This window comes from Syngnathoides biaculeatus, chromosome 10 (genome assembly GCF_019802595.1).
Source record: "Syngnathoides biaculeatus isolate LvHL_M chromosome 10, ASM1980259v1, whole genome shotgun sequence".
Classification (NCBI taxonomy): domain Eukaryota; kingdom Metazoa; phylum Chordata; class Actinopteri; order Syngnathiformes; family Syngnathidae; genus Syngnathoides; species Syngnathoides biaculeatus.
Window position 1 is genome coordinate 18,477,337 of NC_084649.1, and position 24,311 is coordinate 18,501,647.

At 43.7% G+C, this 24,311-nt stretch overlaps 2 protein-coding genes across 7 annotated transcripts in view; one reads left to right on the plus strand and one right to left on the minus strand.

Moving 5' to 3' along the window:
* Positions 1-2,653, plus strand: part of ca16b (carbonic anhydrase XVI b) — a 131,509-nt gene extending 128,856 nt beyond the window's left edge. The window contains exon 29 of the mRNA XM_061831416.1: positions 1,118-2,653. Coding sequence (XP_061687400.1) covers positions 1,118-1,258 — 141 coding nt within the window. The 3' untranslated portion in view covers positions 1,259-2,653. The remainder of the gene's footprint in view (positions 1-1,117) is intronic.
* Positions 2,654-4,632: 1,979 nt separating this feature from the next.
* Positions 4,633-24,311, minus strand: part of cadpsb (Ca2+-dependent activator protein for secretion b) — a 98,934-nt gene continuing 79,255 nt past the window's right edge. For 2 of the 6 annotated variants that reach the window (XM_061833468.1, XM_061833466.1), the window contains 12 exons: positions 23,777-23,806; positions 20,388-20,544; positions 19,968-20,109; positions 19,267-19,428; positions 17,814-17,969; positions 16,495-16,663; positions 15,634-15,708; positions 15,472-15,555; positions 14,337-14,369; positions 14,115-14,222; positions 6,964-7,068; positions 4,633-5,401 (listed from right to left, as the gene is read on the minus strand). In XM_061833468.1, coding sequence (XP_061689452.1) covers positions 5,225-5,401; positions 6,964-7,068; positions 14,115-14,222; positions 14,337-14,369; positions 15,472-15,555; positions 15,634-15,708; positions 16,495-16,663; positions 17,814-17,969; positions 19,267-19,428; positions 19,968-20,109; positions 20,388-20,544; positions 23,777-23,806 — 1,398 coding nt within the window. In that variant the 3' untranslated portion in view covers positions 4,633-5,224. The remainder of the gene's footprint in view (positions 5,402-6,963; positions 7,069-14,114; positions 14,223-14,336; positions 14,370-15,471; positions 15,556-15,633; positions 15,709-16,494; positions 16,664-17,813; positions 17,970-19,266; positions 19,429-19,967; positions 20,110-20,387; positions 20,545-23,776; positions 23,807-24,311) is intronic. The other 4 variants (XM_061833471.1, XM_061833470.1, XM_061833467.1 and 1 more) reach the window with 3 other exon arrangements.

Sequence of the window (24,311 nt, forward strand, 5' to 3'; positions counted from 1 at the left end):
AAGCTGGACGTGAATTTACATAAACGTTTGCGCCCGACAAGTACTGTACCAACATTGACGGATATGGATGTTTACTTTTAATCATCTAGTTTATTGCTAGGCGGCACGGTAGATCCCAGCTGGCCTCACAGTTCTGTGGTCCCGGGTTCAATCCCGGCTCCGCCTGTGTGGAGTTTGCATGTTCTCCCCATGCCTGCGTGGGTTTTCTCCGGGTGGGCACTCCGGTTTCCTCCCACATCCCCCACAAAAAAAAAAAAAACAAGCAACATTAATTGGACCCTCTAAATTGCCCCAAGGTGTGATTGTGAGTGCAACTGTTGTCTGTCTCATTGTGCCCTGGGATTGGCTGGCGACCAGTCCAGGGTGTACCCCGCCTCCTGCCCGTTGACAGCTGGGACAGGCTCCAGCACTCCGCGCAACCCTCGTGAGGATAAGTGGCTCAGAAAATGGATGGATGGATGGATGGATGGATGGATGATTTATTGCTGCTCATTAATTGCAAGTACACGCTATGTCCACCAGAGGGCAATTAAATTATATATGTGTGCAGTACCATTTTATACTAGACTGTACTGTAATAAGCAATACAATACAGGAATGTACTTTATTGTACTGTAGCCTGTAGACTGAAGTGTTCTGTACAATAATAAATTATACTATATAACAAAAAATATAGTTTACTTGACTGTACTATAATATACTACATTTTTATAGTTTGTACTGTACTAGATTGCCCTATAATGTATTTTTCTGTGCATCTGTATTCAACTCGACTGTCCTGTTTCCTCCCACATCCCCAAAACATGCAACATTAATCAGACACTTTAAATTGCGCCAAGGTGTGATTGTGAGTGCGGCCTTTTGTCTCTATGTGCCCTGCGATTGGCTGGCAACCAGTTCAGGGTGTACCCCGCCTCCTGCCCGGTGACAGCTGGGATAGGCTCCAGCACTCCCTTGTGAGGATAAGCGGCAAACAAAATGGATGGGTGGCTATTTTCTTATCGCCCACATATTTTATGCATTTTTTTGTATCATCTGTTTATGTCGTCGCCGTTTTTATACTCGCACTTCAAGTCGTGTCTTCCGTACGTTTTTTTTTTTTTTTTGTGCGTCGCAGGACCAGTACCAGTACCTTTACAAAGCCATGCTGAGCCTGGAGGCCAGCGGAGAGTGCGGCCCCTTGCACACGGACACTAACGGGGTGACGGCCATGGCGGACCAGTGCGAACCCGCCGAAAGCATGGAGTCGCTGGTTTGAGGAGCGGCGGGCGTCCAAGCGGTTCATTTGGAAAAGAACTTCTTCTTCTTCTTCTTCTTCTTCTTCTTCTTCTCCCCTGCGAGGCCTTTTTTGCCAGACTATTGATTAAATAACAAAGGAAGAAAAAAAAAAACAAGACCTTACTATTACTTTTTTATACTGACAAACATTTTTGGATATTTATGTTTTTGCCCGCCCATTTCTCGTCTTCAACTCCTCCCGGACGTTTGCACCCCGTTAACGTGATTAAGAAGGACAAAAAAAGAAGAAAATAAACAAGCAGCTCTTGTCCACTTTGCACTCAGCCGTCAGTGTTACCGCCTCCCGCCACCCGAGGACGTCACGCGCACCCGCATGAAGACCGGAACCGCGGGCCGGCGGGTGGGCTCAGAATCCTTTTTTGTTTTTTTTGCGTCCTGCAAACACGACTGACCCCCCCCCCACACCCCCCACACCCCACCCCACCCCCCCACCTCCCGTGTGGCTCAACACTCCATCACCCGCGTCGAGATCTCACGTAAACGCAACAAAATGGCTTCTTTTGCTCGTCACGACATCCGATGTGGACATTTATTGCTTTTTACAGGGATTTATATTGTTATACTGTTTTTGTAATATATATCTCTATATATTATATCCTTAATAGCCAATCACTCTTTGCCTATTTGTGGACTGGCTGTTTTAGTGCTGTGGGTTTGGATCATGTTCGCACAGCTTTGCCAAATGTTATTATCGTGAAAACATTTCAACAAAGGAACGCTGATCAGCCAAAAACTAACAAAACAAAAACAAACAAAAAAAGCGACAAAAAAAAAATGTTTCAATTGTCAGCGTGCAGATACATTTCCTCAACTATATGCAGATGAATATACAAAATAAAAAGGTTAAGAAATGCATGAGGATTGTGAAGCTGTTGTACTTTTTACTGGTTTGAGGTCGGCGCTCAAATTGGCCGTTTAAGAGATTGTTTTTGTTGTTGTTTTTTTTTTCTTTTTTTTTCTTTTTTTAAACTACTTTCCTGTGAATTGTGTTTTGTCTCCAGTGGAAATAAAACGTTTGTTTGCCACTTTGGTCAACAGGTAACCTCAACAGTGGCTATATTCTTCTTTCTTAAAGGACCCCCTCTTTTTTGTCCTCACTCTGTTTTAGACAGACATTCGGCACTCTTCTCCATCACCTCTCTCAGCTTGTATTTGTTCGTTTGTCTTAAGTTTATCATTGAATGTCATCAAATGGATTGTTTTTTTTTTTTATTATTATTATTTTTTGTTGATGGATAATGACTTTTTTCACTTTGGCACTTTCTTTGTTCTGTCGATCACTATTGTTGATTCGCCTTGTCTACTGTGACTCAGCCTTCTTAAATATATGAAACATTAAATGGTCCACGCTTTAGCCGCTTTTTGGCTTTTTATTCACCGGAAGAGCGCATTATTAACAATGCGTTACCGCTTCTTTGCCAGAGATGTGCTTTTAGTTTATACATATTATTTTTTCTTTTTTTTAATGTTGCTGAGTGAAGTTATTGGGTTCAAATTCTTGGGTAAAAAAAAAAAAAAAAAAAATTCTGTACATTTTGATAATACAAAAGTTCCTCCACTTATAAATCACTTGCTTTTTTGTTTTTGTTTCAGTAACTTGGAAGTCAGTGACAAAGAGATGTGTTTTATTATTATTTTAGTCAAAATGGCATAAATTAAGAACAAGAACAATTGTCTAAAATAGGAAAAGCCAACTAGAACATCTGAGCATTATTAAAACACCATTTTGCCACATCCCATTATGAGTGCGCACTATTTTTTCCCCCATGTAGTTTAGCCTTTATTATAGTTTCAATGATGTTGAAAATAAGTTTATTAGCCATGTTTATGATGGAAAAAATATTTTGAAATAATTCCTTTTGGTGGCACCGTGGCTCAGCTGGCCTCACAGTTCTGAGGACCAGGGTTCGATCCCGGCCCCGCCTGTGTGGAGTTTGCATGTTCTCCACGTGGCTGTGTGGGTTTTCTCCGGGTCCGCACTCCGGTTTCCTCCCACATCCCAAAAACGTGCAACATGAATTGGACACTCTAAATTGCCCCGAGGTGTTATTATGAATGCGGCTATTTGTCTCCATCTGCCCTGCGATTGGCTGGCAACCAGTTCAGGGTGTACCCCGCCTCCTGCCTGTTGACAGCTGGGATAGGCTCCAGCACAGCCTGCGAACCCTTGTGAGGATAAGTGGCGAAGAAATGGATGGATGGATAATTCCTTTTGGGCTGTTTTTTTCTGCTACCCTTGTGAGGATAAGCGGCTAAGAAAATGGATGGATGGATAATTCCTTTCGGGCTGATTTTTTTCATTACAGTTTTATAACAATCTGGCATTTGAAAAAGGGTTGTGTGGACTTTATATCCACTGTAGTTCCTTAACCTATTCTATTCACCCATCATTCATTAATGTAGCATAGTTCAATCAAGTTTTCATCCACCCATTTTCTGAGCTGCTTGTCCTCACGAGGGTCGCGGGACTGCTGGAGCCCATCTCAGCTGTCAATGGGCACACCCTGAACCGGTTGCCAGCCAATCACAGGGCACATCGAGACAAATAGCCGCACTCACAATCACACCTACGGGCAATTTAGGGTGTCCAATTAATGTTGCATGTTTTTGGGATGTGGGAGGAAACCGGAGTGCCTGGAGAAAACCCAAACAGGCACGAGGAGAACATGCAAACTCCACACAGGCGGGGCCAGGATCCAACCCTCGACCTCAGAACTGTGAGGCCGCCCACTCATATATCCATGTTTCCATAATTAGTGCATCCAATAAGCAGGAGTAGGTGACACATGTACAATAATTTTTATTTGTCGGCCACAGCTCTTGCATATTACAACTGTTGGCGTTCAAAAGGAAAAAAGAAAAAGCAAGAATGAACCAGCTAATTGACACAGAAAAACTAGAGAGGAGGAAAATAAAAAGTGTTCGGGAAGGGTTCGAACCCACGGGCATGCAGCGATGGCTCAGAATGCAATGTACAGCATTTTATATTTATATATATATTTATATCATATATACAGAACAACAGTGAGACCCAAACAGATGCCACACATCTCATTCCACAGATACACAACAAAGACAGACCAACTTTTTTTTGTTGTCATTGTTCATTTAAAAAAAAAAACAACAAATCTTAGAATGTAATCAATTAAAATAGAACCTGTTTTCAAGACATCTTTTTTTTTAACCCCCTATTTGAATGTGGAAATAAAAATAGAATCTCCCGCGATATCAAAATGGAGCGAAAAATGGAGAGTATTGCGTCTCTGGAATTCCCCCCCCCCTCCCACCCCCACGCCGAGGCCGGTTCAAAGGTCAAAGCGCGTCTCGGGCGAGACTTCGCCCAAAAAAAAAAAAAAAAAAAAAGCGGTTGGCGTTCGCTTGAAAACGGACAAAGAAAAAGTCTCCGCGCACATCGCTCATCGTCACGACAACGTACCGTGAATGAATGAATGAATGGATGGATGGATGGATGGATGGATGAATGGAGAGTACGACAAAGAAGCGCCATATATGCACGTAGTTTGCGTTGGACGGGCGACACACTATTTATTTATCTCACTCCAACAAATGCTTCTCCATATTGCTTAGTAACACAGAAATGAATTTCGAAATGAATGAGTCGGTGCTATCTTTAGTATGACACAGCTAAACTGCCAATCAGTTGTTTCGTTTTTTTTTTTTCTTTTTTTTTCTTTTTTAATTTTATCTTGTTTCCTCAGTATAAGCACTATTTTTTTTTTCATTGTTATTACTATTATTAGTTTATAGTTCCTTCGTAGGCATTTCGAGCTGACAAAGAGGTCCTAGAGTGGCTATCTTGAGTTGGTACATGCATCGGTTAACCAGGCTAAAGTCAAAAGTGTGATTTAAGAGGGCGGGGAGTGGGGCGGGCGGGCGTTTCGGGTGAGGTGGGGGCGGGTGGGCTCTAGTCGTCGTCCTCGTCCTCTTCGTCGCTGTCTTTCATGGAGATGCCCTGCATGCCCCCTTCCCGCACCGAGGCCGTGGCCTCCTCCAACGTCAGCCGGTTGCGCACCGTGTCGTACATCTTGCTGTTCAGGGTCGAGTCCAGGACGCCCTGCAGGCGGAAGTCGCGGTACTTTTTCTGCAGCGCCGAGGAAGCGGTGGGGGGGTGGGTAATGGCGGGTACAGGTCAGTACACAGCAAACACAAATGACTAAAGGTGAACATTTCAGGAGGAATCCAAAATGCACGATATCCTTTAAAAATGACCCTCTCAAAACCATCCGTCCATTATCAAAGCCGCTTATCCTCACAAGGATCACGGGACAGCCGGTGTGACGGTCTGAGCGCTCCCAGTGCTGAAAAGTCTCCTTGTGATTAATGCGCAAATAAAAATCCATATACCATAATTTAAGGCCTTTATGCCACAGCTTTTTTCACACGCTTTCAACCCTGCGGTTTATGCGGCGATAAGGCTAATTTGTGCATTTTTTTCTGACGGCCACGAGGGGGCACTCAAGTGGAAAAGGTAAGAGTGAGACTAGTGGAATATATGTGCCGAGGAAGTGACTTTTACCGGTCCGGTGTGACGGTCTGAGCGCTCGCGGTGCTGAAAAGTCTCCTTGTGATTAACGGGCACGCACGTATATTTTGTAAACTTCCGGCCAGTTTGAAACATCCCCATTCATGCTTCAACGTGCCCTTCGACAACTTGTCGCCGAGACTTCATGTTCGCTATAGAGCTCAGAAAGATAAACACAGCAAATGTACATTTCTTTTAATCAACTTTTGCTTTAAGGCTGGGTGAGGGTTAGGCTATAACGTATGTTAGCTCCCTCTTTGTTGAAGAAGGGGAACTATGAGACCGGGGGATTTCCCAGTCTGCGTCTGCTACGTACCCAGAGTTCCCCTGTTAGTAACGCATGCGCATTCATCACAAGGGGACTTTTCAGCACGGGGGAGCGCTCAGACCCGGCCAGCTTCGGACTACACTGAACTGGTCGCCAGTCAGTCGCAGGGCAGATATCGACACCATCGCTGTGCGGGAATCGATCCCACGCTGCCCGGACCAAAGTCAGGCGAGTCTACCACTACACCATCAGTGACTCTCATCTCAAATCTTCGATGCACCTTTCCAAACGTTTTACGTCTTCCATCAAACACCTGCTGTGAATTTTCCCATTCACCTTCTTGCCACAGATGTTTGTTAACAACCACGCCAAGTTTGAATTATTCATAAAGGCCAAAGAATCCACAAAATGAGCCTTCAAAATTGTGCTCAGCTGTCAAACGCTGTGGGCGTCTCCGCCGAGCGCGCTGAAAAGTGGATGCTGGCATCTTTCGCATGCCGACAATTCCCTTCATGTGGAGCTGTAAAAATGTGCGCTTAAAGCCTCCACGAGTTGGAGGGCTTTTCCATGCCGCAACAACGAGGCACTCTAAAGATGCAAAACCACCATGCCGGCTCCCACATTGGACATCTTTCTTTACATGAGCACTTATGGTTAACAACGAGGCGCTCTAAAGCGCCCGGTGTCATGTCTTTGCAGCCTGATGAAAAGGAACCAGGGAATGTACAGCAAGTTGCTCAAAAAGTGAGAGCGTGATGAGCATTTCAAGTTCTTGAGAGATAAGAGTGCATTTTTAACCCCCAAACGTTTGTGTGTGGTGTATACTGAGCCCGGCGGGCCGCCGCCTCTTCACCTTGGTGATCCTGATGAGGATCTTGAGCTGGTAGACGTGCAGCTGCTGGTCCATGCGCTCGGTGAGCCAAGTGCCCAGCAGGTTCATGGTGGCGGTGTACCATTGCTGAAACACATAAAGGCAACACTCTCCAGCAAAGACACACACACATCGCATGCACGCACGCATGCACAGAGACGCCGTGAAAAGCCGCGACTACCGCTTTGTGCCGCGAACCGCGCGGAGAAGCAGCTTACCGGAATGGAAGCACATTCACACGTGGAAAGTATCTATTGTTATCCAGAAGTGCGACGAGAAACTATTTTACAATGATGGCAAAATGCAGTAAAGTACTGCTCGTAATCGACTGCAAATTTAGAGCAAGAAGAAGACGGAGAATTATGCGCGGAAATATCAGGAAGACCACCGGTGAGTCGTCGGGTAACGCGTTAGCCAGTCCGATATCGCGGAAACGACAAAAACAATGTATCACACGGAAACGGTCGATGTCGTCCAGTGCCGTGAGATCGGCCGGCATGAGACGAATAAAGTGAAAATATTGGGAAAATAAAGTCGGCATTCCACCCTGAAAATTTTTTTTGAAAAATGCGTTTGTTTATATTTCAAAAATAAATAAAAACGTGGAGTCATAACATTATGAAGAAACGTGAAAATGCATCCAGTATTTAGTAGTAGTCACACATTTATAAATAATATATATATATAAATTTAGTAGTCATAAAATAATGTTTTTTTCCACAGTAACGTGGGAATGAAATCGGGATATTACAACAAAGTTGGAGCCAGAAAAAGTCAAATTATTATGCAAATAACATCAGAATTCTCAAGGAAAAAAAAGATGAAATATAAGGAAAAAGGTAACATTTTAAGAGAAAAAAGTTATTTCACGAGCAAAATGTCACACTTCAAAGGAAATGTTGAATTCAGAATAAAGAAGAAAAAAATGTAATTCCAAAGAAATCGTAATTCCATGAGAACAAGTTAAAATATTAAAAGAATAAAGACATTATCATGAAAAAAATAGTTGTGATTGAAAAAAATAAGTCCAATGGATCTTAATTTCATGAGAATATTATATAAATGCTTGAGAATGTTTTTGTATTATAAGATTAAGATCATAATAACACAAAAGTTTCCTTTTTTTTTTTAAATCAAGTGATGAAATTCCCTGCTTATCCTCACTAGGGTCGCGGGGAGTGCTGGAGCCTATCCCAGCTGTCAACGGGCAGGAGGCAGGTACACCCTGAACTGGTCGCCAGCCAATCGCAGGGCACATAGAGGCAAACAGCCGCACTCACAATCACACCTAATGGCAATTTTTAATGTGTCCAATTAATGTTGCATCTTTTTGGGATGTGGGAGGAAACCGGAATGCCCGGAGAAAACCCACGCAGGCACGGGGGGAACATGAAAACTCCACGCAGGCGGGTCTGGGATTGAACCCGGGAACTCAGAACTGTGAGGCCAACGCTTTCCAGCTGAATCACCGTGCCACCTATAATTAGAATAAATGGAAATATTCCAGGGTTTCCTAATTTGATATTGTATGGGGGGGAAAAAAACATAGTACTCTTTCAAGTAAAGTTGTAATATTGTCTTCTCACCTCAATAGAAAAATGTCAGTGGAGGAGCTTTCAAAGCATCGTACACTTCCAGTTTAGCGGCATCAGCTAACGTCTTCACTTGAAATGTGATTACCAACGTCACAAGAAAATTGATTTGAGGCACATTTCGCAATTTAGCTTGCACCTCAACTTCTGTTCGCTAACATAAAAGGATGATTATTTTATTATAATCTACGCAGCAAATTCTTTTCCTAGATGGCTCCAACAGCTGCAACGAGGAGCACTTTCCCGTTAGTTTTACGACTGCACGTCGTGTTTTTATGGCCTATAAACGCTCAAACTCGCATCATGTTTTTATGTAAGAGCGCATTTTGCATCTCGACGAGTCGTTTCGAGAGACGCAGGCAGGGAGCATTTTTTCTTTTTAGAAATGGACTAACGATCTTAATGCCGTCGCTAGCGATAAGCGGCGCAGTCAACAGCACGGATAAGCTTTTTCCTCGCCGCTTACGGCCCGCCCGCCGCACACCGAGCGCCGCTGAACGGTAACGCGGCATGTAAGCTTTGGCAACTACTTTTCATGGGTGGCTGAGCAATTGAAAAAAAATTAAAATGTTTCCAGGTTAAAGCGAAATCTAGCCAGCTGCTGCTAAGTCATGCCAATGAAGTACTTACAACCCCACCCAATCAGTGCCATTTGTGTCCTTTTTGAAATGTTACATATTTACGTATTTGTTTTTAACCTTATCAAATTAATATTTGAAGTAAATCAAGAAAAAAAAAAAAACACACTTGAGTCCTGTCCTGTTACCTAACCACACTGAATGCAGTTGAAAATTTGGGTCACGTGATCCTCAGGGAGTTGCATCGTTCCTCATGGAAAAGCCAAAAGTGAGATCGAGCAATTACATTTTTCTGTATGTTTGATATTTCAACTACGACTGGGGCGCTAAAATATGGTCCTCTTAGCGACATTTTAGTTATTATTATAACTATAATTATGATTGATTCACTGGGATCTTCTTAGTGGCAACATGCTACTAGCGCACTAAATACCAAACGGCTATATTTCACAATTAGCTTACTAAATTATACAAACTCATTTGTGTGACTTTCAGTAGTTACTCAAAACAATGATATCCATCCATCCATTTTCTTAGTCGCTTATCCTCAAAAGGGTCGCGGGAGCGCTGGAGCCTATCCCAGCTGTCACCGGGCAGGAGGCCGGGTACACCCTGAACTGGTTTCCAGTCAATCGCAGGTCACATGGAGACAGACAACAGTCACACTCAAACCTTGGGGCAATTTAGAGTGTACAATTAATGATGCATGTTTTTGGGATGTTTGAGGAAACCGGAGTGCCCAGAGAAAACCCACGCAGGCACGGGGAGAATGCAAAGTCCACACAGGTGGAGCCGGGATTCAAACCCTAGCCCTCAGAACGATGAGGCCAACACTCTACGTCTGCCGCCGATATAGATCTATATCTATATCTCTTTATATCTAGATATAGCTATAGATATAGATATATGTACAGTAAACCCTCGGTTCTCGAACATCCCCGTTTTTGCTTCTGTTAATCGAACGAAAATCGGTACTCGAATGCCCCCAACAAAACCCGGAAATAATATTCTGCGTGCGGCCAGACCAGCTGACCCACGACGCGCTTTGTTGTGAATTCCCACGCTGCCGAAAAACCCGGAAATAATCATGGGCGCGGCGCAAGCAGTTGACCCACCCATGACGCGTTTTGTTATTGTCAATTCGAACGCCTCCTGAAAAAAATAACGGAAATGACATAACGCGTGCGGCACAACCAGTGCACTTTTGTTATTCTGCATAACGCAGCCTGTGAACACAGACGTGTCCCGGTAGTGACGTCTGTAGTTTTTTTTTTTTCTTATCGAGGACTACCGCATTAACCCCCAATCATGGCTCCAAAGAAGACAAGTTGCTTGTTTAAAGTGATTCTACACTTTTGTTACAAAAAAAAGGTTTACAATGCTTGGGGCCGAGTCGCTACAGATACAGCAATACAGTCCCAGGGTAGCCTACTCTCCTACTAAAGCATACATTTTAAGCAAAAAATAAATGTATTTCTTAAATTATTTTATTGTATAAAGTATTTAAACTATACGTGTATTTTTACCATTCAGTTTATTATCAGGAAAAGCTACACAAAATGCTTTTAAAAGCCCAATTTTTTAGGCTTGGAACGAATTATTTCTTTTTCCATTCATTGTTATGGGAAACATCGATTCGGTTTTCGAACTATTCACTTTTCGAATCGTTTTCTGGACCGGATTGTGGTCGAGAATCGAGCCATCACTGTATATATATTTTGGGGAGGGCATTTGTGTGATTGTCACGTACTGCCACGTCGGCCAGTTAAGTAACGCAAAGTCTTTGTCCTGATATAACAACTCGGGCCTTTAGATGTATTAAAATAAAGAAAGCTTGCTTGGCATTCCTGATTTAGGGAGATCTTGAAGAATTAATCGTGCAAAGTGGTTTCACTTCCCAGATGCTGAAGTTGGACATGTGTGCAAAAAAAAAAAAAAAATAAAATAAAAAATCCTGCAAATTAAGCTGCCAGGCAGGGGTGGGACGCAATAAGGGAAATGTGCTGATAGCGCCACATAAAGGCTGCACTGGCCATCAATCATAGTCGAAAATGCGGCCTTGGAGTTTGGGGTTAAAACAAGTGTTAGGTGAGCTTTTACTGGCAAAAAAAAAACCCCAGAAAAAGTAGGAATGAGAGTGAGTAAATGGTGAGCAGGCGGGGTTGAAGCAGTGCTATTGCCGTGTACCTTCTCTTTGCTTTGCCCCAGTTTGTTTGCGTTTCAGGCTACAAGAGAACAGCACTAACATCAAGGAGAATTCAGACCTCCAACCAACACCACCAGAAGAATCGGGCCCAGATCGAAAAGTTTCATCGTGTCCGCTCGCCGGCTTCCACGTGAATTTTGCTCCAGCTGAGGTGAACGGTTTGGAGGGTTTTTTTTTTTTTTTTTTTTTGGGGACTCAAGGAGGGGCAGGCGTAAGGGAGGCGGGTTCCGGGCTTATGCGGATGATGGTCCACTTGACAGTCGAGCCGAGCGTGCAGTGCATGCAGGCCTGGCGGGTGTGTGCGTGCTGAGGAGGAGGCTGCCCTACAAGTATGTGTGCAAAATGTCGGAGGAAGAAGGCTCATGCTAGAAGATGTACACAGGAAGATTATTTGACTCCAAAAACAACATGCCAACCAACATAATGTGAGAAAACAACTCAACACTAGAGATAAGTGCCACTTTTTTTTGGTCTGTGTACTTTCGTTGGCTCAGCAGTGGCAGTATTGACTGGATGCCATTTTTGCAGCAGTTCCGCCGGCTCGCGCAACCGCGCGGAATCTGAATTGCCGGACACTTTCCCCTCATAATTATACATCATGAAGACGTTTCTTTTCTATCATGTTGCCTTTAAGGTTCATTGGGTGTGCTGCGGAAATGTCTGCAATTTCCCATGAATTGATTTGCTGCTAATAATCATTTATTTGTCGTTCTAGCTGTGCCAGCGACGTACAGTGACAGGCAGAAAAAAAACCTCATATGCAGAATGTAGCTGATTTTCGGTAGCTCCTTCATTTATGCCATAACCACATAAACATGAGAAATATCCAAATATTGATAAAATTTCATCAGTGGCCATCAATTAACTTGTACCAATATTCCCCACCCACCTTGAATGAAAAAATTAGGTACCATGACATTGCCATTAAGCAACACAGGTGCTGCTGAGTGGCATCTGTAAAGCTGATGTTGTTTTTTTTGTTGTTGTTGTTGTTTTTTGTGTAGGTAGCATAAAAAAAGAGGAAAAAGTTGCTATAAATGTCCCAACTGGTCGCAAGTCAATAGTAGGGGACATAATAATGTGATTTTAAAAATTACCATGCAAAATGCATTTTACGAAGTATCTAATAATAAATAATGTTCAAATTCCAAGTATTTCTTTTCTTCAAAACCAGATGCAATTTTATTTATTTTACACATATGATTAGATATTATACAAGCTCTACAATTGTATGGTTATCATTATCGGATTTTATATACTTACTTTCACGATCATTCAACAAATGCTTCCCATTTTCCTACATTCAACATTGTTGTTATTGGGACTTTTTCTTTTAACCAATAACATTCTTCTGGCTTCTGAGTGGGTAAAACAGACCCAGTGCTTAAAACGCTCCCTGTTGCGCTGATATGCACTTAGCAGCGTGTGAATTTTATTTTATTTTATCTTTTCAAACAGCAGCGATGTGGATGGAAGATCTATTTTGACCCTGTAACGGATGCAAATTTGTCCACATAAAACATCAAGTCATATATTTATATATCTATATATGTATAGTCACATAAAGCAGCAAGACGCGCAATTTAATGCAGAGTTGGAACTGCTGTAAAAATACTGCAAAGAAAACAGATTTAAATCCAGTAAATAAAGCCACTGCAGGTTTTTTTTTTTCACTAGAAGGAGTCAGCAGGAATGGTGTTAATAAGAAGAGACCAAAAGGGTTGAAATAAGAGAGATCGAGTAGAGCCAGCAACATCGAAGGATGGCTTTGACGTGCATGCAAAAAGTTGATGGATGGAAATGCTTTCGGATGAGAAGCAAAAAGAAAAGAAAAAAAAAAAAAACAACCACCACCGACATTCTTAAGTCGCTTTAAAAACACGGCTTTCGACTCGAGAAGAATTCACCAGAGAAAGTTGAACACGACTCTTTCGGGGGCCACACAGAGGACACCGGGAGGAAGTGAGGACACAGGCGAGGGTCTCCTCACACACAAAAGCAGAGCCACGTCAGGAAAGAAATCAATATAGAAATAAATCAAAGACAAACAAAAATAGATTCTTCTGGCACGCGGCTCCTGCACCGAGCGTGTGCGTGACAACCCGACTCCCTTCCTCACAAAAGCCGCCACGCCGCCGCCGCCGACGGAGACGGAGACGCACGTCTCGACAGGTTCGGAATGACGTGAAAGCACACACACGACACGGCATTATGTGTTGCTGAAACCACACATGGAGGACACATCGTTGTCAATGTATCCCGTCAGGATTATGTTTGGGTAAGACAGTGCTCTCGTTCCTCCCCCCCACCCCACCCAACACATGACAACCTGCCTGTGAGCCCACCACCTTTCCAATTTGGCATTTCCACTGAAGGCTCCTCATGTCTCTTCCTGAGGAGCGCTTGAGATTTCCAGAGAGCACTGCTTCATATAATCCTTGTTTTTTTTTTTTTTTTATTGTTGTTGTTTTTTTTTTTTTTGGGGGGGGTGCTTTTATGGACTCTTTGTTGTAAATAAAAGTTTGTGATTTTTTTTTTTTTTTTTTAAATAGACAAAGGCCCAAAAGCACTGTTGTAATGCAGAGGGCAGCAGCTGAGCTTGCAGAGAAAGAGAGGAGAGGACAGAAAGGACAGGAAGAAACACTTTTCCTGCTCTCAGGGAAAACAAATAGGACTTATCCCCCCCTGCCCTGTTGTTTTGCCACATTCTGTAGGGCCCCCTCCCTGCTTGAGCGGAGGAGACGGCATCGTACTTACATCAAATAACCTTTCTATATACACCTCCTCATTGACCTTATCACGCAGCATGTCTTGAGAGTGGCGGACAAAGGTCACGTAGCCGTCGGCCACGTCCATGCCGGGTTTCTGCAAAACAAACGCACAGCTGGCTGACACACTGTCGTGAAGCGTGGAAGCAGGTCCACCCAAAAAAAAAAAAATGGGACTTTGTGCAGGAAGACAAGTGAGGCTGGCACTTACAGGGACGTCCACGTACTTGGAGGCAGCTTTCACCTGAAAACCGGCAAGCAAAATCAAAGACGCCATTTTTAGGAGGTTGATATTCCATTGAACAGGGGACGAATGGGAATTGGATATTTTTTTAATTAGTGACCCAATGGCTAAACAGTTCTGAGGTCAAGGGTTTCAATCTCGGTTCCAGTTGCAACTCGGTAGTCCGTTTTGTTTGCGAAAAAAAAAAACAAAAACAGAGGTTGACTCCTGGAGTTGGAGAAACTTTCAGTAATTGATTTAACTCAGCGGACCTATTTTGCAACATAATACTGAACGTTGGAACAACTCACTTTAAAGATACATTTTCACAAAACATTTTGCTGTTGAGATTCACACTTAATGCGTGAGGAGGCACTCCAAACACAAATGCCTGTATTATAGTCATTAAAACAGCCAGTTGTAATCCCCTTTCAGTGTTTCATAGTTTTTTTACATTGTCATCCATCCAGCCATCCATTTTCTTAGCTGCTTATCCTCACAAGGGTCATGAGAGTGCTGGAGCCTATCCCAGCTGTCAACAGGCAGGAGGCGAGGTCCACCCTGAACCGGCTCCCAGCCAATTGCAGGGCACATGGAGACAAACAGCCGCACTCACAATCACACCGTTTCCAATTAATGTTTCATGTTTTTTGGGATGTGGGAGGAAACCGGACTGCCCGGAGGAAACCTACGCAGGCACGGGGAGAACATGCAAACTCCACACAGGCGGGTCTGGGATTGAACCCGGGACCTCAGAACTGTGAGGCCAACGCTTTCCAGCTGAGCCACTGTGTTGCCTTTACATTGTCAGATGAACACCAATTGACTTATTTTTTTTCACACCTGTATGACTTCAACAATATTAATTGAAAAATCAACCACACAGTTACGTGTACAATTTTGTAATAGCAGTATGACACGGTAACAAAGTCCTTCACTCTGTATTATTTTTGGGAAGCTGAAATACAAACAAATCGGAGGTCAAACAGTGACCTGGAAGTCTTCCACCGTATATCATATTGTAAGGAAACATTTAAACTTAAAATGCAAGTCACGTGTAAGAAATTACTTGTTTTGAATACAAATGATCACTTCCAGTCAAACAAACAAAGCTGAATCTCACCGTGAACGAGAGGAAAGAGGAGAACAGCGTGCCTTCATCGTATCTGGATATCTTGGCCAAAACTCCTTCCAGAATGGCAACAAACTAAGCAAAAGAAGGTAAATACAAAACGTAATCAATGTGCCTGAAGTCATCAATTCGACGGAACATGCGAGCTCACACCTTTGCAACCAGGAGCTGAATCATGTCCCGCACGCTTTCCTCAATCAGTTCGTCGATTTGGGAGGCAAACTGTTTCTGTCCAGTGAGAAATCATCACGTTACCAAAGTTATCATCGTTTGTATTGTCAAATATTATTTAGGAAAAAAAAGTGGGATAGACACAGACCAATAATCGCATAATTTGAGCAGCTTTCCCCCCTTCTGACCAGAGGTCAGCGAGTTCGTGACTGTCAAAAGTCACTCAACGATTACCCTGAGTGAACCTGCGGTGTGTTAAAAGTGAATGTTCCTCCTTCAACTGCTCGGGAAACAGTCAAGGCCTACAATCGTAAATGTTGAATAATTACGATTTCAAATCTTCGCGTGTGGGCAACACCAAGGTCGACAACGCTACGTTTGTGACGGGAAAGCACGAAAGCCAATTAGGAAGACAACTGAAAGCAGATGCAGTCGGAATACACACAAAAAAAAAAATAATAATAATAATGTTGTGTCTCGGAAGTAAAAAAAAAAAAAAAAAAAAAGGAAATGACAAGAATAGTTTGCAAAAATAAGTTAACTTTGCTCCTTCTATTTTTTGTCTTTTTTTTTTTGCATTTTCCTTGTGGCACCAAGCTGCTTCTCACAGGTCACCATGAGAAACATCTGCTTGGGTGCAGGAGTCTCGCAATTGTTGGCTGAGATGCCGTTATGTGCGTGGGCTGATGTGCTCTGTAGAGTCTACCACACGTTCTAAAGAGCAGTAGGAACACACTTTTTGTTCCTTGTCATGTGCGGAGCTTCTCACATGTTAAAAAAAACATTTGGTGTATTAAAAATCAGTACATCTGTACCCCACTTCAGTAGAAAACATTTATTTACTTTGTTTTTTTCCTTGTTCACCTCCTGGCCCATCTCCATCGCGCACAGTTTGGCCGACTGGTCCTTTGCGTCCACCATGACATTGAACATGGTGCATAATGTCGGAGAAATGCGGAAATCTGTTGACTTGCTGCTCTTTGCCACTTTGGACTCGAACGCCATCCTGGTGCTGTTTGGAAGGAGAGAGAAACCTTGAGGACACGCCGTGTGAGCGCTGTGAATGAAGACTGCGACCGTGGCAAGATTCATTGAACACATGCCAGTATATGATTGTCAGCAGTTAATGTTGTCAGGGATCCTGACAAGGGATCCGAGGTAAAGTAAGCCGTTTATCACAGAAATAAGAATTTTAGCAACATCTATTCTCTCCCAAAAAAAAAAAAAAGTTGTTGCAAAAATGGATCAGCATTCCATCTTTCTGGTGCTGTAAGACAATCTGCAATCGCCCAAAAAAAAAAAAAAACACAATAAGGCTGGATCTAGGGGGCTATAGATAGCTTTCAAGCAAGCAAATTGGATTTTTCATTTGTTGGACAATGACATGTCTATTTTGGAATGGTACAAGGAGTAAAGATCTGATTGTGATTTTCTACTCATTTTTCTAGTGTCAAAACAAATGGATTTTGCAGTTTTAGGGTGAGAGGAACCCAGCCCTACTACATACAACAGTACAAATTGTTTATCTCACTATCGATATTTTTTCCTCACAATTTGGACTCATTGTGTGGCTCACCATATTAAATTGAATTATCGCATCGTTATATATTAACCACTGTTAATAGTATCATAGCACAACTATGTCCAGTATCCATCTACGTAGTGCATCTATCCAGCTACCGTAATTTCCGACCTATAAGCCGCGACTTTTTTCACACGCTTTCAACCCTGCGGGTGATGCAGCTAATTTGTGCATTTTATCTAACGGCCGCAAGGGGACACTCGAGTCGAAAAGTTAAGAGTGAGACCGGTGGAATATGTGTGGCGAGGAAGTGACTTTTACCAGTCCGGCCTTGTTCGCGCTGCGCTAGCGTGTTACTGCCATGTCTCAGTCATTTTTACCAGTATGTTTTTTTTTTAACATACCCTGTCAGCGTGGCGCTAGTGTTAGCATTAAACTCTGTGTACCGTCTTTCTTTGTAAATATCTCGTGTTTCAATGTCGGCACTTGCGGCTTTTACACAGCTGCGGTGTATGTATGTACCAAATGGTATTTCCTTTACAAATGTACTGGGTGTGGCTTGTAACCAGGTGCGCTCTGTAAGACGGGAATTACGGTACTCTTGGTGTGGTCCCTCGGGCTTCCGCGCAACACCACATACCGCTTGACGCAGTTCTCGATCATGTTGCTCGACATGAGCTTGATGCGGCTCTCGAGGTGTTTGGCGAACTCCTCCTCGGGCCAGTGGAGGTCCCGGATGAAGGTCTGGAGGGCGTCCAGCTTCCAGAACAGGTCTTCGGACGTCCCGGAGCCGTTGCTGCCATTGAAACAAAAGCGTACGTGTCAAAGTTCATCCCAGAGGGGTGAAAGGTTAGAGAAAAGGGGTGGGAAGTGTCGGAGGGATGCTGCTCTACTATTTGGACATACGCTGACTGATCCGTCCAAATTGACGCATGACTGAACAGTCAGTGTACGAGGCGGAGAGGAGCGGGAACTTTACAGGAAAAGATCAATCAATAATCGCGCTCGCTGGCATGATTATTGATCGGGGGAGTGAGGTGGTCACATGCGGGGTCAAATTACTGCAGCTACAGCATTGAGTCACGAGGGGAATGGCGGCGCGAGAGAGGACACCTCCCATGGTGTTTTGTGGTCTACTTCTCCCAAATGGTCACATCCTCTCTCAGCGTCCATGTCCCCAAGCTGTTGGATGCCCCCCCCCCCCCCCCCCCGGAAGAACGATCAGACGCACCATGCGGACCTTCTTGACTCAGCCGCAGCGGAGTCTATCAGGCGAGTGCTGCCGGGGCGGGTGGTGATAAAAAAAAAAACAGCCACCTTCCGCCCTCCACCCTTGCCCCGGGCCGCTATCTCGGCACCCAATCAGACTCCCGGTGAGGCGGTCAAGGTCGTAAAACCACCAAAGCAAATGTCTGTGAACGCCACGTGGAGGTGTCTGGTCTTCAAGTGCGAGTTTGTTTTCTGCATCATGAATCATTGGATTTTCCTTGGGGTGACATACAGCCTGTATATACCGCATGCAGAAATGAACAGTATATACATGACTTCTTTGTGGGGGTGGTTAAGGACCCGCATCATCACATCTGAAGCTCAACGGCATGCATGTTGTGCCAAATGACCTCATCTATTCTCAGAGCGCCCTTGGTATGAACATGAACTGTTTTGGCGCGAGTCAGACGGTAATATGTGGAGTGTCAATATTTTCCCAATCTGTGCTATGGGAATAATATTTATTCTGTTGTGGTCAATCCAGATGAAATATTGTTGGACCAACCAGGACATTGCTCATGTTGTTGTTATACTCGTCACGGGAGCTAACGTTATTGATTGATTACCATGTACAAGTGTTTTACATATATATGCAATATGAATGTTTTTAATCATGTTTAAGTGCTTAATCAATGCAGTATATTCATATTAACAGTAGATTCAAATCATTTTATGCCCCGGACCATATAGAAATTTACTTTCTGCTGCTTAAAAAACTAAATCCGAATTTTTTTTCCAATATATTCCTCAACGTGAGCATCTTCGTACCAAGGCGTTCTCCGTTTTTGCTCAGTAAAGCTCGAGTAAACTAATTGAATACACACTCAGAGTCATATATAGCAGCCATCCAGGACGGGGTTGAAAAGCTAGGCATTTGCGGAAGGTTAACTGACAGTCCCGCTACTGGAACTGGCAGATTTGGTACTTTGGGAATTTGGAGGTTGACATTTGGTAGATTCACATTGGGCAGATTACTTGTTAAACTCCTGCAGAAGAGACAGACAAAAAGAAACAACAAGAACAAAAAGAACGTAACAGTGGCGTGGGAGCAGTAGAAAGCCATGTGACACTCATTCGTCAACGGAAAGATTTGAAAACAACACATGAAAACAAATGCGTGCCGTATGAGAAGACCTATAGCTGGACTCACATGAAAAGAAGCAAATGTGCAATATTGAAAACAACAATCACTTTTTTGCTGCACTTTAAGACTTCAGTCGTATAATTGGAACACACAAAATCAAAATCATAAATTATGAAGGTTATTGTACCTAAGACAAACAAAAAAAGAAATATGTTTCAGCCTAGCTGTAATGCGCAGAGGAGAAATGAGTAAGACACTCTTTTCACTGTATCGTAAAGAACTTTTTCCTCTATGATTTTTTTTTTAAAGCAAGATTACTTAGCCCACGAGGGCTTGTTCATGAACTTCGAAGGATGCCTGGGTAAATTTTAAAGATTGGCATTAAAAAAAAAAAAAAAAAAAACATCCTAAGGATGAGCTACAAAGACAGAGGCTCCTTACTTTACAGGTTCCCAGGACTCCCGCTCAAAGCCCTTGTGAATTGACTGCGCGATGGAGGACTCCATCAGGTCCACATATCTAACCACCAGGGGAGCGTACAGATCCTGAAGGTGCTTGTGGAATTTTCCATTGCACAGATGATCTACGCAGAGAAGGACAAGGAGGAAGACATTCAGTCGGAAAACTGAGCGTGCATTTCCGAAGGGTGCCTGTGGATATTCTCGTTCCTCCAAGACAAGACAGGACAGCGATCGCAACTTGGCTGTGCAGGTTGTCTTAGCCGGCCTGAGAAGCGCCCAAAGAGGACAGCTCTAGTCTGAGGAGATGATGAGAAACCTACCTATTGACCTTTCCTGGACAATAGAGTTTGAATCGAAACAAAAGAAAAACGTAAACGAAACAACGCAAAAAATGTCTTACAGTCTGTCCGGAGGAAATCGTTGAGAAGCTGGAAGAGGGGGAAACTGTCCCAGCTCTCGGGCGACTGGATCTCCAGAGCGGCGTCCATGTCGACGGCGTACAGGGCCAAGAAGTTTTCGGCATGCTCCACCATCAGGTCAGTCCACCACGCGAATGCCTGTGGAGAGCCAGAGCGAAAAAGGGAAGCGGGTGAAACAGGACTCGAGGAGGGAGGGCAAAGGAGCGAGGGAATCGGGGCACACTGCTCGTGATGAAGCAAACCTTCTGGATCCTGTCCAACGTGTTCAGAGAACATTCTTTAGATTTAATATCAAATGAACACATCTTGGATGATCGATGAGTGCCCGTTTATTGACACAGGCATGTTGAAATGAACTAAAAAAAAATACACTGAAGAAAATAAGTATTTGAACACCCAGCTATACTGCAAGTTCTCCCACTTAGAAATCATAAAGGAATCTGAAATTTTCAGAGGAAGCTAAACATGACGGTCAATCCCAATCGGAGTGGAGCCCCATGCAAGATATCACCTCGTGGGGTCTCAATGATCCCTAGAAAGGTGAGGAATCAGCCCAGGACTACACGACAGGACTTGGTCAATGACATGAAAAGAGCTGGGACCACCGTGTCCAAGGTGAGTGGTGGTAATACACTAAGACGTCATGGTTTGAAATGACGCATGGCACGGAAGGTTCCCCTGCTTAAACCAGCACGTGTCAAGGCCCGTCTTAAGTTTGCCATCAAGTTTTAGGGGGTGTTTTCACAGGACGGGACAGGACAACTGCACTATATTAAGGAGAGGATGACTGCACCCATGTATTGTGAGATTTTGGGGAACAACCTTTTTCCCTCAGTCAGAGCATTGAAGATGAGTCGTGGCTGGGTCTCTCAACAAGACAATGACCTGAAGCACACAGCCGGGAAAACCAAGGAGTGGCTCCGTATGAAGCATATCAAGGTTCTGGCGTGGCGTAGCCAGTTTCCAGATCTAAACCCAATAGAAAATCATTGGAGGTTGCTGAAACTCCTGTGTTTCTCAGCGACAGCCCAGAAACCCTGTCTGATCTAGAGAAGATCTGTGTGGAGGAAAGGGGCCAAAATCCCTCCTGCAGTGTGTCCAAACCTGGTGAACAACTACAGGAAACGTTGGACCTCTGTAATTGCAAACAAAGGCTAGTGTTGCAAATATTAACATTGTTTTTTTTCAGGTGTTCAAATACTTATTTGCAGCCGTATCACACAAATAAATCGTTAAAAAAAATCATTTATTGTGATTTCTGGATTTTTCTCTTTCGATTAAAAAAATTTCAGACCCCTCCATGATTTCTAAGTGAGAGAACTTGCAATATAACAGGGTGTTAAAATACTTATTTTCTTCACTGTACCACAGGATGAGTACAGAGGCAATTTTGAAATGGGTGCACAGCGAATCCCTGGCAAATCACAGATTGCTATTCGCTAATTCACATGTTTGTATTTTCACCTTTGAATACATCCTCAGGAATTCAGTAAATTAACTTTTTTTGTTCTTAATATAATATGCTAACATTCTGCAAGATGGTATCAAAGCCCTGAATGTAATACCTGTAATAACTACAATATGTTGAAGCGATGCATCACGGTTGAGACACAAGCCAGGTAGCAAAGTTTAGCTGGGGGTCATTAGTCCAAGTTACATAGTCTATTTTACCCCCCAAATCCATTCTTCTATATGTTTTTTAGCGTATGTTAAAAGACAAGTTTATTTCATACTACAGTTAAACTATTATATTTAGTCAATGCCCAACCAGATGCAGCAGATGGTGCTGTAGTGGAAAAAAATAAATTGTGTTGTCCATTCACTAGGTATCAATAAGGAAGGCCTTCAATGAGGAGCTTTCTTTGCTGTGTAGTTCCTTGGCACCAATACGCCACAAGATGGCGCCAATGCAATACGTTTAAATTAGACGGGGCTTTAGCCTGAGCACAGCAACAAGTAAACAGGTGAGTTTTTCAATAAATACCTGAGAATAAGATCCCCAAAAAATTATGAATAGGTGAGAAACTGCGTTATTGTGGCTGTACTCTGCAGTGGTGTAGAATTGCACTGCAGGACCGAATCTTACTGAGAGGCGTTAGTCATAACGGGGCAAAACAATAGGAACAGCTCTCAGTAGGATAGGGTGCGAGTGAGATGCTCCATGCTTGTAAAATCAACATGCTTATTAACCGTACGTGTGTTTGTTGCATTTTGGTAAGCAGGATGCATGTTGCTGCGTCCCTCCACTGGTGACGGTCTCTTGCGGGTTCGGAGGTTTTTCTCATGCAGACGTGCCGCTTCCCTGCATGCCTTGCTGCCAAGCTGGGAAGGGATGAGCTGTGCCGCCATTCACATCAGCCACAAACAAATCCCCGCAGCCCCGCTCCGTGTGAATGCCGCTCATTACATGCATGTCGTCGTCCTCGGCTCTTTGACTCGGGCGTACGGCGTCTCCCGTTCGGGCTTCTCAGATGCCTCGAAATCTTTCCAACGTGTCCTGTATCGCTTTGTCGCGTTCCGCTGTGGCTCGCCCGCTACATTTGGCGGGCCTACTTACCTGTCCACTTACCCACCGCCGAGGACTAAAACAGAGCTCTTCTCCACCACATTCAAGGAGAAAAAAAGTGCAGGGGGACTGGCGTTTCCAAAAAAGTGGCAAAAACTAAAAGGCGGGCGGGCAGTTCAGCCCCACCGGACCTTCGGTACTATGGTTCAGGAGTCTATAACGGTACCAGCCGTTCTACAGTGAGCTCAGTCAATGCAATCAGTCCAGAGCGGACATGCACATGACTCATTCGGTGTTATTACATACCTCTTTTCCCTGCATGGTCAGGCATCAATCACAGTGAAAACAGAGTAAGATAGAAAAAGATTGTACTTTTGAGGCTTTGTGTGTGTGTGTGTGTGTGTGTGTGAACTTGACAGCGTGGGGGGGGGGGGATGATGGAGAAGGAGGAGCTTAGAGGGGATTAATGCTTGGACAAGAGTGGACATTAATTGTCGGATGGAGGAGGAGGAACACATTTACGGTGGATCAAAGTCGGAGGTTTACATGGAGCATACTCGTTCATACCGGCTCAGCATGCTGTTGGGTGAGCAAGAAAACCTCTTCACGGCCCGAACGATGAACATGCGTGATGATCACAGTCATGTTTGTGCAAGCTCCTCTTATTCGCTTAAATTACCGAGCCCGCCCGTCGCGAGCGACAGCTTCAGCTACAGAGAAGGTGCTTCTTGCCATATTGGCACACATGCCATACATAAGGGGCGGTGGGGAAGGGTTGGTGGGTTGGGTTTGTGCGTGACAGGGACGGAAGAAAAGAGACGAGGGGTGGAGGGGGGGTAAAAAAAAAAAATCAAAATACTGTACCGATTGATCTGCAGAACTTGTGACTGCCGCCTGTCAAGCATATTCAGAGAGATACAATAAATCTGCTAGATCTGCATATTGGTATGGACCACACTGGATCATCAAATCTTTTTCTTATTGCATCTGTTGGCAGTGAAGCAACCTTCTTTTTGTGAATACTAAGAGCTTGCAGAAGTGTCAAAAAATGGGAATTTTTTTTTGAAAAAACTCTTTCTGACCCCTGTAACACACAGAAATAGATGCATAATAGATTCTTTAGCTGGATCAGGAATGTCCAAAGTTTTCCCACTGAGGGCCACAGACAGAAAAATGGAAAAACAAGGCGGGCCAGTTCACACTGTGTTCATGCAATAAGCTAAAAAAAAAAAGCATTTTTTTTAAATGCAGGGAGTCCTCGGTCTACGACTGAGATCCGCTCCTACAGTAGCGACTTAACTCGAATTTCGGCTTAAGTCGGATTCCACCATTAAAGTCAGAATTTACATCAACATACTTTAGATCAAAAAAAACAGATACATTGAAATAAACGAGATGA